At 41.1% G+C, this 16,191-nt stretch overlaps 1 protein-coding gene and 1 non-coding gene across 2 annotated transcripts; both read left to right on the top strand.

Annotated features, from left to right (window-relative positions):
- The first annotated feature begins 6,493 nt into the window (after nt 1–6,493).
- Nucleotides 6,494–8,775, top strand: LOC149028904 (exopolygalacturonase-like). The gene is made up of 5 exons (XM_089135712.1): nt 6,494–6,934; nt 7,012–7,301; nt 7,935–8,008; nt 8,098–8,159; nt 8,551–8,775. The coding sequence occupies exons 1-5, from the start codon at nt 6,494–6,496 to the stop codon at nt 8,773–8,775; spliced, it is 1,092 nt and encodes a 363-aa protein (XP_088991838.1).
- Nucleotides 8,776–15,847: 7,072 nt separating this feature from the next.
- LOC149028903 (small nucleolar RNA R71) lies at nt 15,848–15,951 on the top strand. Its single transcript, XR_016171292.1, has one exon. It is a non-coding gene; the product is annotated as a small nucleolar RNA R71 (small nucleolar RNA).
- Nucleotides 15,952–16,191: the final 240 nt, after the last annotated feature.

Raw genomic sequence — 16,191 nt, 5'->3', positions numbered from 1 at the left:
GGAATGCTCCTTCCCAATAGCTGGCGTCTCATCGTCGGCTTCTTGGGTTTGTGTTTTGAACTTGGCATTACGCCATCTCTTTCTCTCTTTGTACATTTTCATGTTCTTTCTATCTCCCATCCTCCCGGATGGGTTTTTCTATCCAAACGCAATAAGGCTGAACTTGATTGGAGGGGCAGCATCCTTGCCAAAGGAACTTGCCCTTCTAACCACAAAAGATGGCGCAAATGATACTTTTTCTGTCGAGCCCCTCCATCGGATCTTAACTTCCCAACCGCCTGGAGGCGGTGTACTTCTTCTTCCGAGAATAACCGAGGCCTCCCCTTATCCAAAGAAGACGAGGCGGCCGTCAGGAAGATCAAATCCATTCCATGGTATAAAGAGATACATGGACTTGAGGTGGAGTATAACTCCATTCTTCAGTACTGGGGCTTGGCTCATTGTGAGCTTCTAACCATCATCCTTTAATTTTACTGAAGTGATATGTTTTTAATTCTGACTATTGATCTTCTTTGCAGTGCCTCCAAGAATGAACCCCGAGAACCTGTGAGCGAGGGCCGCTAGGGCCGTTGTGACAGCCGAGCAACGATCACCCAGGGCCTTGACCGTAGATCAAGAGGCTTCTATTCCCTCTCCCGACCCCTCTTATAGGGGTATCAGGAATATCAGGCCCGTGGCTGATGTTTCGGGTAAAGGGAAGAAGCCAATGGTGGAGAGGTCCAATGTCTCCTCCTCCACCCGAACCAAAAGGAGGCATGATACAATTGATGCTTCCTCCCATAAAAAATCCAAAGCTTCAACGGATTGTGAGGAGGTCTTCACCCCCCAGTGGACCCTGAAGTTGACCGACAGGGTGACTCGGGACCCTGAGAAAGCTGCTGAGTGGAGCTCCCTCAGTCTTGTTCCTTCTGATCGCCAGGAATTTGAAAACCTGGATGATGTTGCCCTTGTTAGTCAATCCACAAGGTACCGGTCTTCTCGCTTACTTATTTTTTCATAATCTCTTATTACTTCTTCTGATATTTTCCGCCTTCCCAGGAATGCCCGTTTGAGCTTCTATCAACACATGGAAGCATTGAGCTGGGTTGGCCGCAACTGCTCCTTGCTGCAAACCTGTGAAGAGAACTTGGCCAAGGCCAATTCTGAGATAGACCGGCTGACTGCAACTGCTGAGGAGCTACAGAGAAAGCATGAGGAAGAAGTGATCTCCCTCAAGGAGGCCCTTGATGCTTCGAAGGCTCGTGCTGCTGCTGCTGAGCGCGAGGCCAGGAAGCAAAAGGAAGCTGCCACGTTGTTCGGTGACAGGCTTGAATTTCAATGTAAGAAGAACGAAGAATATCTGAAGTGGGCGCTCCCTAGCAAGCCCGAGCATATCAAGCCAGAGCTTCGGAAGGAGTGTGTTCGGAAATACCTGAACAGCGTACCTTTCTCCGAGCTGCTACGTGCCTACAACATTCAAGCTTATCGCTTGGGGCAGAATGACGTTTGGGAGCGAATTCTCGCATCAATCCCTTCCTTCGATACTGCTCCCTTTCGTGAGGTGTGCCATAAAGAGGTCTTCGGGAAATTAGGCATGGATCTCCCAGACTGGGCTCGGGAAGAAAATGATCCTTTTCCAGCTGACCCTCAATATGAGGCATACCTGGTTGACGAGCCGGCGCTTCCAGAGGAGAAATCACAAGCCGAGTCTCAAGCTGCTGCTATAGAGGACTCAGTCAATGTCATTCTTGAGGAAGGCTCTTCTCAAGATCCTGAGAAAAGTCCTCCCGACCAGGGTCCCTCGAGCAACAACGAAGAAGAGGCTTAGGGAGTTATTTTTTTTTTTTTTTTTTTTTTTTTTTTTTTTTTTGTAAAGATTGACCTCCTTGTTAATGAATAGACATTTCTTTTTCATGTTGGCCTTTCCATTTCCCTGTCTCCTGCCGAAATCTTGTCTTGAATATCAAAGTATAAATGATAAAACTTATCACTCAACTTCACATTCTTCGACGAATAATAATCTTGTAGAAATATTGTGAAGATGCGTTCCGGAAAGATGCATTAATCTTCCCCACTACTTCATTTATTGCAAAGTCCACACGTTTCCCTTCTGCGAAGTCCAAACGTTTTCTTGCTTTGGTATACCATTCACTGTTTCCAATGAATCGGAAATACACCCATTATTATAATGGCGGTGTGACGATTGGAGGTATCTCTGCATCGGGTGCTCGCCTCCACATGTTTCCATGTGGCATCCCTCCGGCCGTTGATCTTTCCTTCTGCGGATTTCGAAGCGTCATTTCGATCTGGGCCATTGGTTGTCCTTAGCTTTCAATCGTCGTCTTAATACCTGAGGCTATTTAAAGCCTTCGTGGGTACTCTCCATCTATCCTGCTATCTGCAAGTTAGATTTGCTAAAGTGCTAAAGCGACATTCTGTCCTTCTGCTTGCTTCCGTATTCCTCGTACTCCAACACTAGCTCTATCAACTTCTAAACAAGTGTGTTTTTTTTTTTATTTGATTACTCATCGCTTTCCCCACTCCCCCCTAAGTAAACTGCACAGTAGTAGTACTTGGGGTTTAGTTAATCGGATTTTTCTTAAGTGATAGAGAACTAGGGTTTTCCCTTCTTTTTTTTTTTTTTCGTCGTTGGATATCTATACTGATACGCCTTTTCTGTTTACATAGTGGCTCCCAAGATCAACCCGAACTTTATTAGAGCGAAGTCTAGCAAGAAAATCGTTCCGTCGGCGGTGGTTGGGGCCAGTGAGGTGGTTTCAGCTAGTGAATCCTCTCAAGCGTAAGGTGACTGCTGTTGGTGAATCTCCAAGTCAGATTCCCACAGTTTCTATTGATGCCGCCCATACACCTCTTTTGCCCGAAGTGATCGCTCGTCTTTCCCAGGAAGATCTTGATCACTCCGTTGTTGATGGCGCTACTGACGCCCCTGCTGCAGAGACCGTTGATGCACCCCCGAAGGAGACTCTTCGGGCATCTAAGGCAATTATGTTGGCGTCTGATGAAGGTGTGGTCCCAGCAGGTGCTGCTCCTATTTCCAATTCTAGTGCTTGTTTGGCATCCTCCTCCTCTCCTTTGGAGTTGGAGGATTTTGCCACCAGGAAGCGCCGTCGAGTGACAGGTGATACAGCTCATCCTTCTCTTGATGTAGCTCATCCTTCTCATCCTTCGCCCGAATTAGTGTCAAACAAGTTTGACAGAGCGTTGGAATGGTGCACTGCTGCTCGAATGACTTCTGAGAGCGCAGTGCTTTCCAAACTCTCAGATGAAGTCTTTATGAAGTCACTGGTGATGTAAGTCTTTCTTCATTATCTTTTGATTCTGAAAAATTACTCTTCTGCTCCTTTTTAACTCGGAAGTTATATGCAGGAGTCTTACTGGTAACTTCCACAACCAAGTGGAAGCAGCCTCTAGGCTCAATAGGTTGAGCAATGAAGTTTCCAGGCTTCGGGAAATCTCTGAAGCTAAAGATGCTGAGATTGCTCGCCTTAAACTAGCTTGGGAGGTTGTAGGAGAAAAGAATTTGATGATCGGTCGTCTTCAGTCAGACTTGGATGATGCCAGGGAGAAGATCCGGCAACTGGAGCGAGCAGTTGGAAAGTCAGGAGCCAAAGGATCTGAAACATTACCCCAAAGGCAAGCTGTCGTTCCTTTGCCCGAATCCCTTCCAACTGATGTTCGCAGAGCCTGCATCTTCAAGTATTTACACAGTAAGCCCTTTGTTGATATGCTGAATGCTTATAACTTGCAGGCGTACCGGGATGGTGAGAACGAAGTATGGGAATCAATATTAAGGAAGGATCCTCATTTTGATACGATTCCCTACAGTGCTGTTTGCCATCCTGAAGTATTTACCGACCTGGGTATTCCTCCTCCTGACTGGACCAAAGATATGATTGATCCTCCACCTTCCGATCCAGATATTATGCATTATCTGGAAGATTCTCTTGTTTATTCTCCCCTGGAAGGAGTCAATTATGACGAGCTCGTCTTGAATGCAAGTTTGGTCGAGGACCAAACTTCTCCGGGACAAGCTGGACAAAGAGTATGAAATTGCGGAGGATCTTATGCATACCTAGATATTTTTTGTAATCCTCATTTCTCCTCTTCTTTTCCTTGAATCCACACCAATGGTTGACTCATATGTTTGTCCTAGGAAAGTTGTGTCGATCTTGTATAACTTCTTAATAATCACCGATGCTGACTTTCTTTTTTGACCGAAGATTGTATCCAACTCTTGTAATTGTTTTGATACTGGCCTCTTTCGATCTTTTGAAGAAATAAGAAACTAACTTCATCTTGAACTTTGCTAGCCACTTGAATCGCTGTTGCATTAGGTCTTAGTTGTTTGAAACAATGCCTTTACTTAAAGATTTCCGGAGAAATACAATAAGTCTGAGAAGGAACTCACTCGGGTTTTATACCGATGCCTTTACTTAAAGATTTCCGGAGAAATACAATAAGTCTGAAAAGGAACTCACTCGGGTTTTAAACAGATGCCTTTACTTAAAGATTTCCGGAGAAATACAATAAGTCTGAGAAGGAACTCACTCGGGTTTTAAACCAATGCCTTTACTTAAGGATTATTCGAAAATTCAATAAGTCTTGAAGGAACTTACTCGGGTTTCAAACCGACGCCTTGCAAAAGGAACTCACTCGGATTTTCATCCGATGCCTCGACTTAAGAAGATCCGAAAAAATTCCATAAGTGTTGAAGGACCCACACGGATTTTCATCCGATGCCTTATAGTTGGATCTTGTTCTTGATTGTGGTGTATGATGCCCCCCAATCAAAAGATAAATTGTTGAAAGCCAAAAATTGCATTGATTGAGTTGAAAATGTTTACATCACGAACAAAATTGAAATCATCATCAAGAATAAAACTTTTTGAAGATTACCCTAATATTGTTGATGAAAACAAACTGTTCGTCCGGAAGGTCACGAATATTAACACCATGTTTTAAGGCAGGGAGAGTATAGGAAAATTATAAGGGAAATGTGTCCGAATCCAATCCAAGACATTATGGTTTGCCACCCTTAGCCCAAACACAGCCCATTAAGGTTTGGTTCGGGTTGGTTCGGGCTATAATGGGCCGGTGCGGTTCGATTTTAATGGTTCGGGCAACAAATTGACACTCCTAGGAGCCAACAAGTGAAAAATAATAAAATAAAAGTTTTAAAAATTGGAACGCATCACCTTGTGGGGCCCCCTGTATTCTGTGGTAAAAAACCGTCGGGAGAGCACAGATGTGGGGAGACGATCCGTACTCCAAGTTGAATACCAATTAAGCTAATGGGGTGCTTAAAGGTTCCCCTGATATCGTCACTTGTCATACTATTTTTTTGGTGAATAAGATGTTCTCTCTATATTGTCCTTGTTGTGGAATGCCTAGTTTTTCGTGTAGATATAATTTTACTTGATCCAATTTAGTTAGGTGGGAAGGGATCACCAACTGCTGCTACTTGACTAGTTGGGCCTTGGACCACAACCCAAATCTTGTCGTGAGGCGCCCATGGAACAAATTTTGCCAACCGTCGTACTTTCAAATATCAAACCATCACTCTTATTTTCTTTTCAGGAGTAAAGCGAGTTTATCTAAACTTAAATCCACCAGGAACGACACATCAAGAATTGTCAATAAAAAATTGACCAGTTAACAAATTTTCTTCTTCTTATTATTATTTTTTCTTATGGGGGAGAGGGGGTGGGGAGTATCAAAGAAAGAAACACCATGCTTTAAAGCTTACGTTGCAAGAGGGTTTGCAGCATTGTTTGTTTCTTTGAGAGTGTGTTGGACTTCCTTTTTACCAAGAGAAAAAAGATACCGATATTCACTAAAATAGAATAATGAAATACTAAGCATGCGTAAGACTTCTTTTATGTTTAAGGTTGAGCGGTCACGCATTGGACAGTCAAGATCTTTGTTTCACATGTAGTGCTATACAAGGCAATGTCTTTGTTGTCGATCGGATTGGTGAACCGCTAAGCACTGTGGAGGATCCAAGTCCTTAAAACCATATATTACGTTTTCCTTCTTAATTCTATTTCTTCCTAACTTTATTCTATTTCTTCCGAACGAAAAGGGCAACCAATCCATATTTGGATGTCGATTTTCAGCCGCAAAATTATAATCTACAACAATAGTAAGTTGAAGGGAATTCTCTCTCCCAATTATTGGGTTGAAATAATTTTGCCAAAATTAGGATGAAAATTCATGGTATAAATTTCAAATCACCCCACGAGCATTACAACTTGAATCAAGTCTACCAGATATCCATTGGAGTTGGGATTGCTTGAGCCTCTTGTCCCAAAGAAGGTCCAAGGTTCTACTTGATCCCAGCTCATTAGTTTTGCTCACATTTTTTATTTATTTTTATTTGGCGGGGGGAAATTAATAATGGGCTCAAGCACGGATCTTATCTTAATTTTTTTATTATGCTTCCTTTTATGGGAGGGTGAAGCTAGAACCGTTGAGTTTCGGCTTCTCAAATCAAATGATAAAAAACAATCGGCAGCACTCGGAACCAAACGGTACGTCACCATCATCAGCATCGGGACCAGGGGGTACAGTGTTTGATGTCACCAAGCATGGAGCAGTCTCTGACGGGAAAACGGATAATAGTAAGGCATTCCTTGCTGCATGGGCTGCTGCTTGTAAATCTTCGGCGCAATCTACCCTTTTGGTCCCAAAAGGAGACTTCTTGGTTGGTACAGTCACATTTGCCGGTCCTTGCAGCAAATCTCCTCATGTTGAGATAAGTGGTAAATTAATAGCTCCGCCAGCCTCAGGATCTGATGGTGCATGGATTACATTCAGAGGTTTGAGCGGGTTGAATATCAATGGGGCCGGTGGATCTCTGAATGGTCAAGGAGAAAAGTCTTGGGCCACAAGTTGTGTTCACAGTTCCAATTCAAATTGCAAAATGGCCCAAACTGTGAGTTATTGGAATTTTACATGAGAACAATTGAAAACTTGATATTTATTTCCCTTTGTCTTTTGCTTTTGTTGCAGAGCTTGCAATTGGCATCGATTACCGGTGGATCGTTAAGCGGCATAACTAGTATTAATAGTAAGGCATTTCACATGGTTGTCAGTCAATGCAGTGACTTTACCATCAAAGATGTCAAGATTCAAGCCCCCGGTACGAGTCGAAATACTGATGGTGTGCACATTGGTGATTCGTCCGGCATCACCGTTACTGACAGTGAGATTGGAACCGGCGATGATTGCGTTTCCATTGGAGCGGGAACTTCCAACATTGCCGTCACCAATGTGAAATGTGGACCGGGTCATGGCATCAGGTATATTACAAGATAATCATGCTTAAATACTTACGTAGAACTCCATACTGATTTGTGCAAATGATCTAAAGAAATACAGGGGTGTCAAGGAAAAACCCAACTACCCCAAGCTCGCCTGAGAGCAAATAGGGTTGGATCGGGCCTGTACTTGACGTTAGGTGTGGGCTGGGTTTCATATATACTAAAATACGGGTTTTGATATAAAATGGGCCGTGACGAGCTTTTCTATTTCCATGATAATTATGTGCATTAAAGCTTGGGCTTAGGCCAAGTAGGGTCTTATGGGCAATGTATTTTCCATGACTTAATATGGGCACATGATAACCAAGGTGAGTTAACGCCGAAATTTTGTTGGGAAAACCTACTACACTTGGGCTGGGCAGGGTTAAATGCAAGGTTGGCCCTACCAGCGGTGTGATGGGCTTGGGTTTAGATAGGGGCTCCTAGGGTTGAGCTCAGGTTTAGGCACACTCGCACCCCAACACACCCCTCCTCCCCACACACACCCCCCCCCCCCACCCGAAAAAAGAAAAATAAAAGAAATAGATAAATAAAAGAAAAGAAAAGAAAAAACGGAGGATAAGACTTGTTTCAGTTGACTTTAACCATGTTCATTTTTGCTTTCTTTTGTAGCTTGGGAAGCCTCGGGAGGTATCCAGGTGAAAAGGCAGTGAACGGTTTGAAGGTGACCGGTTGTACTTTGACTGGTGCGATAATGGCGTCCGGATCAAAACATGGCCAGCATCAGAAGCTAACACAGTTTCTAATGTTATATTCGAGGATATTACCATGACAGATGTAAAAAACCCCATCATCGTAACCCAACAATATTGTGACAAGGCACAATGCGACTCTAAGGTAAGTTCAATAAAAGCCCCAAAAAAAATAACACTTCACACCTGTGGATAGTACTACCCAATATGAACTAATATAGACTCTCTCTCTCCTAAGTCTTAACACAATTGCACCTTATCATAACCGTCCTCATTTCATCAAATCAATACATTGACGCTCCCCACCAAATAAGACTATCAAGTCTGGTCGTGGGTGAGCTCTTAGTGGCTAGGTTGGTGCAAGGATTCTTACACAACCATCCCTTTTTGTGTTTGGTGGGAGAGAGGTAGGTCAATAAAAGTGCAAGAAGGGATCTTGATCACTCTACCTGATGTTTTTAGTTGAAGATTGATTATGTAATTACATTGTCTCCATGATTACTAATGGTATATGTCGACATTACCCAATGCAACAGCCTTCACGTGTGAAGCTGTCAGACATTCATTTCAGAAACATCAAGGGTACGACCCCCACAAAGGAAGCAGTCAGCATCTCATGTAGTGAAGCTGTACCTTGTGAAGGAGTAGAGCTCGCTGGTATTAGTTTGAAATCTACGGCAGGTGATGTGACTTCTATTTGTAAGAATGCAAAAGGTGTTGCTTCTGGTGTTCAAAGTCCAACCTCGTGCTTTAAAGTCTAATTCAGTTGTTCCTCCAGCACAAATGTCTTTGATTGCTTGTGTATCCTTTCAAAGAGCGATTCCTTGGGTATGCAGATTTGGGTGTGCTAGTTCAACTGGCCCCAACAAAGCTGCAACTATGAAAGGAGAAAAGCATATGAGACCTTTGTATAAAGATGTGTTGCTACTGGTATTGACTTGAGTCAAGGGTTAATATAATGACATTTTTTATTCCCTTTGTGAGTGTTCAAACTTTGACGGTGGGTTTATTTGGTTGCAACGAAAATTGAAGGAAACCGAAGGAAAATTTTCATACTAAAAAAAATAAACTTGTCTAACAAGTTATAATCGTCACACTAAGAGACAACATGACTATTTCAAAACCATTTAAAATTTGATCATTGAGTTTCACTCAGTCTCATTGCATTTGATAATCAGCTTTGGAAAGGCAAATTCACATGATTGTAGATTGCCATAGTTATCATACTCATTGAGTTTCTCTTAGAAAGAATTCTATTTAACATAGAGAGCAAGAGAGAGAAATCATACCTTGTAGATGATAATGGAGACAAGAGGCAATGATTGGCAATGATTGAATGAAATATCCCTTCACCACTACCAAGGAAGTGCCTTGGGAAGCTCTCCCCTCGTTCTCAGCAAGCTAAAAGTGTAAAATAGGGTTCAAGACATGAGGCTCACTTAAGTAGAGAAGAGAATATCCAAAAAGCATCAAATTCTCGGATTTGGGAATCCTTTGGTCGATTGGCTTGGTCAACTGACCCAGTCGACCAATTCAGTCGACCAAGCAGTGACAACAAGCTTGGTTCAGGGAAATGAAGAGCTAGAATGATTCAAATTGAGGTGGGTTTTCTCCGACAAGTCAATTAACAAGTCTAGATTAGAGAAATACCTTCGAAACAAGACCGGAAGCGCATCAAGTACTTCAACTAAGCTTCCCCTCTTCTAGGTGTAGCATCTCACCGAACACTGACAGTGTATCCAAGTAAGGGGCATCACTGTCAATATCCATGGGCTCGGAATCTAACACCAAGTCTTCAACTGAGAAGGCCCACAAGTCTCTCCTTCCTCCACTTTGGGTATTCGGACTTACAAACATCACGGGTTCTGAGTCAGGGTCAGGGTTAGAATAGGGCTGGATTTCACAGATGGAGAGTTTTCTTAAGTTGCAAGTGCCAACTTTCACTCGAGTTTCGATGGACACTCTGTTTCCGAATAAGTGGTTACGGGAACTAGGGAAATCTTTTCGGAATCTGCAATTTTCTGATGCTCAAAAGATTCTATTTGCTGAGAAAAAGCTCCAGCATGAAGTTGATGCCTGGTGGAATTTCACCCGTCCGATTCTTGAAGACCTGCATGCTGGTGTGGTTTCTTGGGAAATGCAACCCAGTCGACCAACCGAGTCAGTACAGAAATGCAAAAACTAGATTGGTCATAACTTCTTCGTTTGAAGTTGGATTGATCCGAAATATGAAGGGGAACTTCCTAGAACATATTAGAACTATATAGGAAGGTCAAATCATCAAGTCAAGGTCAAATATGGGTTCTTGATTTGAACCAAGAAGTTAGGTTTTCAATCTTATGGCTCTCATGAAAAGGCTAGGGTTACAAGATGAAAGGGAATAATTGCTTAGCAATTAGATAACAAGAAAATCATCGGAAAAAGTTTAGATTAACATAAATATAACTCATGTGGTTACCCTCACATGGGAGGTTACCCAAGGTTTCCAAAAAGATCACACAAGGGTCAGGGTTTCAAGAAAATATTCAGGGTTAGGGTTAAGATCATGACGATGATCATGGATTTCAAAGAATAGAATGAGATCATGGAATAGATGGTTGCAAGAATGCAGCATCTTCTTCCTGATCTCAATCAAGAATAAGATCGAAGAAAGAATAAATTATAATATAGAGGAGATACTAACCTTAGAACAACAGATCGGAGATGAGAGACTTCAGATCTGGCAAAGGAATCTTCGAAATCACCGAAAAGAGTTTTCGAAAGGTCTTCCCATGTTCACAAAGTGTTTAGGAGGCAGCTGTAACTAAGAAACACGAAGTAGGGTTAAATAGAGAGTGAAAAACCCTAAAATTGGATTTTCTCGGATTTAACAAACAGTTGGTCGACTGGCCCAGTCGGCCAATGAGTCGACCAATCAGGTCAGCAAGGCCAAAATAGGGAAATGGAGGCCCAACTAAAGTCCAAACCTCACGGGCTTTTGCACACACATCAAGTGACTTGTCTAGTATAGAGAAATGCCTTCGAATCATATCCAACTATACTTCAAGTCTATCAACAAGACTCTCCTTCTTCAAGCTGTAGCTTCCTTTCTAAATCTGCACAAACCTCCAAGTATGGAACTTCATCATCAACATCCATGGGTCCAGAGTCAAACACCATGCCTTCTACTGAGATGGCCCATAGTTGACTTCTTCCTTTACTCCGGGTTTTCGGACCTAAAAACAACCGGGTTTCCGGGTCAAGGTCAGGGTTAGGTTAGGGTTGGGTTTCACAATCACCCTGGTAAAGTGAATGTGGTTGTTGATGCTCTTATCAGGAAAAGTAAAAGAAAAGAGTTGGATTTGAATGCTTTGAGTAAATCGTTGCTATTTTAAATTTCGGAACTTGGTCTAGAAATAGTTCTAGAAGGTGTGAATTTTGTTCTTTCTGCCATGACAGCAAGATCCACCCTTAGAGATAGAATTGTTGCTCTGAAAGCTTCTGATCAAGAATTGAAGGAGAAAATTGAGAAGATTTCTTCGAATCCGAAGTCGGATCCTGATTTTGGTATGTCTTTGGATGGTGCTTTGTTGTTTAAAGGAAGACTTTGTGTGCCCCTTGTAGATGAGATTAAGAAGGAAATTTTGAAGGAAGCACACCAATAAGTTTTTATAGTTCACCCAGAAAGTACTAAGATGTATAAAGATCTAAGAGAACATTTTTGGTGGATTGGTTTGAAGACCGATGTGGAAGACTGTTGCTTGTGTTTAAAGATGCTACGTAAGTGCACATGTCGCAATCAAGTAGTAAATAATAAGTAGAGTATCGATCCCACGAAGAATTTTATTTTTAACTTTCAATGTAAAAGTTAACTGATTTAAACAAGATTAAAAAGATTAATTTGTGATTGATGAACTAAATAACCAAATGACAGGTAATTAAACTAAAGAACTGAAATGGAGGATAAGAAATAGAAGGAACTTTAATGAATGAAATGAGTGTTGGGAATCAATTTCCCTTCCCCTGAATTTATAATGCAAATACTATAGCAATACTAAAGCCCAAAGTATATCAAGAACCTGGAATGAAATGGCATAATGGTATTTTCCAATACACATATGCATTAGCATCCTAATTCAAAATCTTCATATTCCTATAGAGAAATGAAATAAGAATGCAACTTATACCCAATCCCAATCATGGCAATGTGAGGTAAGTGAGGATTCCTACCCAACCTACTAATTAGCTAAATCTAAATAAAGATTAAGCTAACTCACACCATTCAACAAGCATCTAGACTCAATTAACTGTCCAGTTAACTAAAATCATAGCATTCATTCATGAAAGATCAATCAATAAATGAAATTAATCAACAATTAACATGCTGAATTCATTGATAATAGATTGTACTGTAGTAAAACTAAAGAACACTTGATAACTACATCTAAAAGTTCAGGTTCAGATACTCTTATCATCCCAACACAATAAGAACTTAGCCTATAGCAGAAAGCAAAAGCACAGAAATATATATAGTCATCAACATCATTCAGCTAGAGTATAAGAATATAGAATTATAAATCTGTAAAGAAACTAGGAGATGCAATACTTCCACACAAACTCCAGCCTTCCTCTCTAGCAGCTCTATTTCTTTCCCACACGAGCTCAGCTTTTTTTGGTTCTCTTTCTATTCTGTTCTGCCTCTTTCCTCCTCCACATAGCCCTTTCTCTCTTTCTTTTATAAATGCCTTCAATCATTAGGGTAGAACCTGGCTGTAAGATTCGAACATTCCTCTTGAGATCCATGGCTAAGAACATTCATGTATTTACAAGAATAAAGTCCCCTTTAGTTAGCCCCTTCTGGTCATTTCCACGTGAATTAAATCTGGGAATATTCTGCTCCGTGATGCTACAACAATCTTTACAGCAAAGTTAGAATACATGTTCTTCTTCTATTATAAATCTTCACCTACATTGCCAAGAGAAAGAGGGTTAATTAAATTCATCCATTAATCTGAAGAGAAATTCATGCAAGAGTGACAATAATGACCTTTACAAGATGCAAAATGTTAAGACTCACTAAAACAACATCTAATGACTACTAACACTAAAACAAAGATAAAATACTCTTAAATCAAGACATCTCAAGTATAAAATTACCAAACTTAACTCTATTTCATAGAGTTATTACACCCCTAATCTTAAGACATTGCTAGAGCTTGAGCAATAAAGAAAAATGAAAACACAAACTAACTGCTAAGGAAAGCATTAAGAGAACAAAAGAAAAGAAAAGCAAATAACCTGGCTTAATCATGCAATAAGATGGGTGTTAGACAAAAGTTGCCTCTCAATCTTTTTCTAATTTTCAGATCCAACACTTCTTGGCCTCACAAGGATGCCCTCACATGTGTGCGTGAAAGTTAAGAATCTTGCCCCAGATTACCTTGTCCAGCTAAATCATGGTCATCAAGTTAGTTCATTGATCTCATATGTTGACCAAATGATTACCTCTCCACTAATTAGGGACCCATATCCTTTTACACCCCAAAAACTTGTTTCACATTATTTTGAGCATTTGACCCCCAAACTTATTCTTTATGAACCATTCTTTTATTTTTTATTTTTTATTTTTAATATATATGCTGCTATTGTCATCCTGCCTTTTTACGCGAATATCACTCATTTGTGATGAAGATACCCGATTACTCAACAAGATCACAAACAAGAGTGCCTTTGCATGCTCATATTCCGGGCCACTATTGACATAAAAATTACACATGGGTTACATGCATATTCCCGGTTACTAGGTTGCCCAAAACAGCAGAACATTATTCTCTTCTTCTTCTTCTTCTTCTTTTCTTTTTATTATTTTTTATATCATGCTCATATTCCAGGCCACTGTTGACGTCAAAAATACACATGGGTTACATGCATATTTCCCGGTTACTAGGCTGCCCAAAATAGCGGAGCATTATTCTTGTGGGGGAAGGGAGGGGGTCAAACCTCAGCCAACTTACAATGCACAAAATTCTTGGAAACACCCAAATGGGGACCCCTAATGTGTAAATCTCAAGGCTCTCATTCAACCAATTCTAAAATCCTAAACTTTCACATTGGTCCAACTTTTCCCAGGTTCTCCAGAGCTTGAAACCTCACTTGGTGTTCAATGATATGACACAACAGAAATAAGTAAATGCAGACATCAGATCATTATAGCAGACTTGTGCTAAGATCTCCAACAAAATCAAATTAAGAAGCACTCGCATTCTCATTAACTAACAACCATCCAAATCACATACTAGCATAGATTGAATACACAAAACATTTACAAAACAAATATCTACAGACATTACTTAGCCTCAAAAAACAAAACAAACAAGCAAATAAAATGACTCAACAATAAACAAGCTAACAAAACCCTGACTATAGAATGCTGGACAACAACTTAGAAATTAGCAACTAGAGCAAAAGATTCAACATTTAAAGTGAACCACAACAGAAAGTTAAAAACAATTAAGAAACTAAGAACATCTATAAAATAAAGATGACAAGATGGCATATGCAATGATTGGAACAGAGCAAAGCATACCCCCAAACTGAAAATGAGCAGTGTCCTCACAGCGGAAGAAAGAAAAATAAAGTAATGGAAAAATAGAGAAAAAGAAGAAGGAGAAAGGGACTTCCCTGAACTAGCTATTGATCTTCTTCATCATTGAGAATGTGGTTCCCTTTGTTGCCATAAGGAGGAGAAAAGATTTGGGTGGGAAAAGCGGGGAAAGATGTGAACTGGGTGTTGTTCATCCTCAAATTAGTCTCAAACGCGTGGTCACGGGCAGCCACATAAGACCAATAATTAGTGTGTAAGTCGAGTCTGATTTGAAGTTCCAGCATTAGGTGAAACTGTGTGATTTCCATGAGACTGATGCGCTGCTCCAGTTGAGCGAAAAGAGAGTTAGAGGCACCGGGGGTGGAAGAAGGGGGTGGTATGGCCTCGGCAGCATCAAGAGGTGGTAGCTATAGCAGTAGGAAGCATATGTGCAATAATGTATCGTGTGAATGCCCCCTTGTTAGGTGTGCGGGCATCAATATCCTGCACAGACAGAACAGTGTTAGCCAAACACAAATCAGTAATTAAAGAAGGAAAAGCTAAACGATCACCCTACTTGGCTGCACAAGCACAAATGGCCTCATGAATGCGGTGACCCACATTGACCCGACGACCCTCCAAAATAGAGCATAGGACCAAGGCTCTATCCACTGAAACAGTCTAGATATGCATGGAGGGCATTAAATGTGTCTGTAAGAAGTGGTACCAGATTTTGGCAACGGGTTTCAAGGACTGACGGGTGATGAGGTCATGTTGGAATAGAAGATGGGCCTACACTCTGTCATTGAGCATTCCAAGAGAAGTTAGGGTGCTGCCTCCAACCAGGATTATAGGTGTTGGAATATGGGTTATTGGCTTTGTTGAAATTACCAACATAGTAGGCTGATTCTGGGTTAGATGGACAACTATCAAAGAAATGCTCCCCACCACAGTATGTACAAGAGACTGCTGGATTTTTTTGAGTTTGTATAGCTGCAGCCAGGTTCATTAATTTTAACACACTAGTTAAAGATGACACTTGTGCAGTTAAGGCTGTCACTTCATCCAACTCATAAATCCCTGCCACTCTCTTATTTGCAGCAGCTCTCTCAGCTGGCCATTGGTAGTTGTTGTTGGCTATTCTCTCCAAAATCTCATAAGCTTCATTATATGACTTTGCCAATATAGCCCCATTTGCTGATGCATCCACTATGGACCGAAGTTGTCCATTTAACCAATTATAGAAAATCTCCATTTGAATCCAATGAGGGATTCCATGGTGAGGACATTTACGCCAGAGCTCCTTAAATCTTTCCCATGCTTCATGCAAAGATTCACTATCCAATTGTTTGAAACCAGTGATACCCTTGAGCTTGGCAATCTTTGTTGGAGGGAAGTACTTCATCAAGAACTTCTCTACTAAATCATTCCATGTGGCTACGGACTATGGGGGTAAAGAGTTCAACCATGCTCTAGCCCTATCCCGCAATGAGTAAGGGAATAGCTTCAATCTCAAGGCTTCTTCAGTTGTTCCAGGTATCTTGAAAGAATCACTTACTTCCATGAAGAGTCTAAGACGGAGATGAGGATCTTCTGTTGGCATCCTACTAAACTG

This window comes from Hakea prostrata, chromosome 1 (assembly GCF_041222555.1).
Source record: "Hakea prostrata isolate BN-2017 chromosome 1, UWA_Hpros_2, whole genome shotgun sequence".
Classification (NCBI taxonomy): Eukaryota; Viridiplantae; Streptophyta; class Magnoliopsida; order Proteales; family Proteaceae; genus Hakea; species Hakea prostrata.
This window is presented reverse-complemented; position numbering and strand designations above follow the sequence as displayed.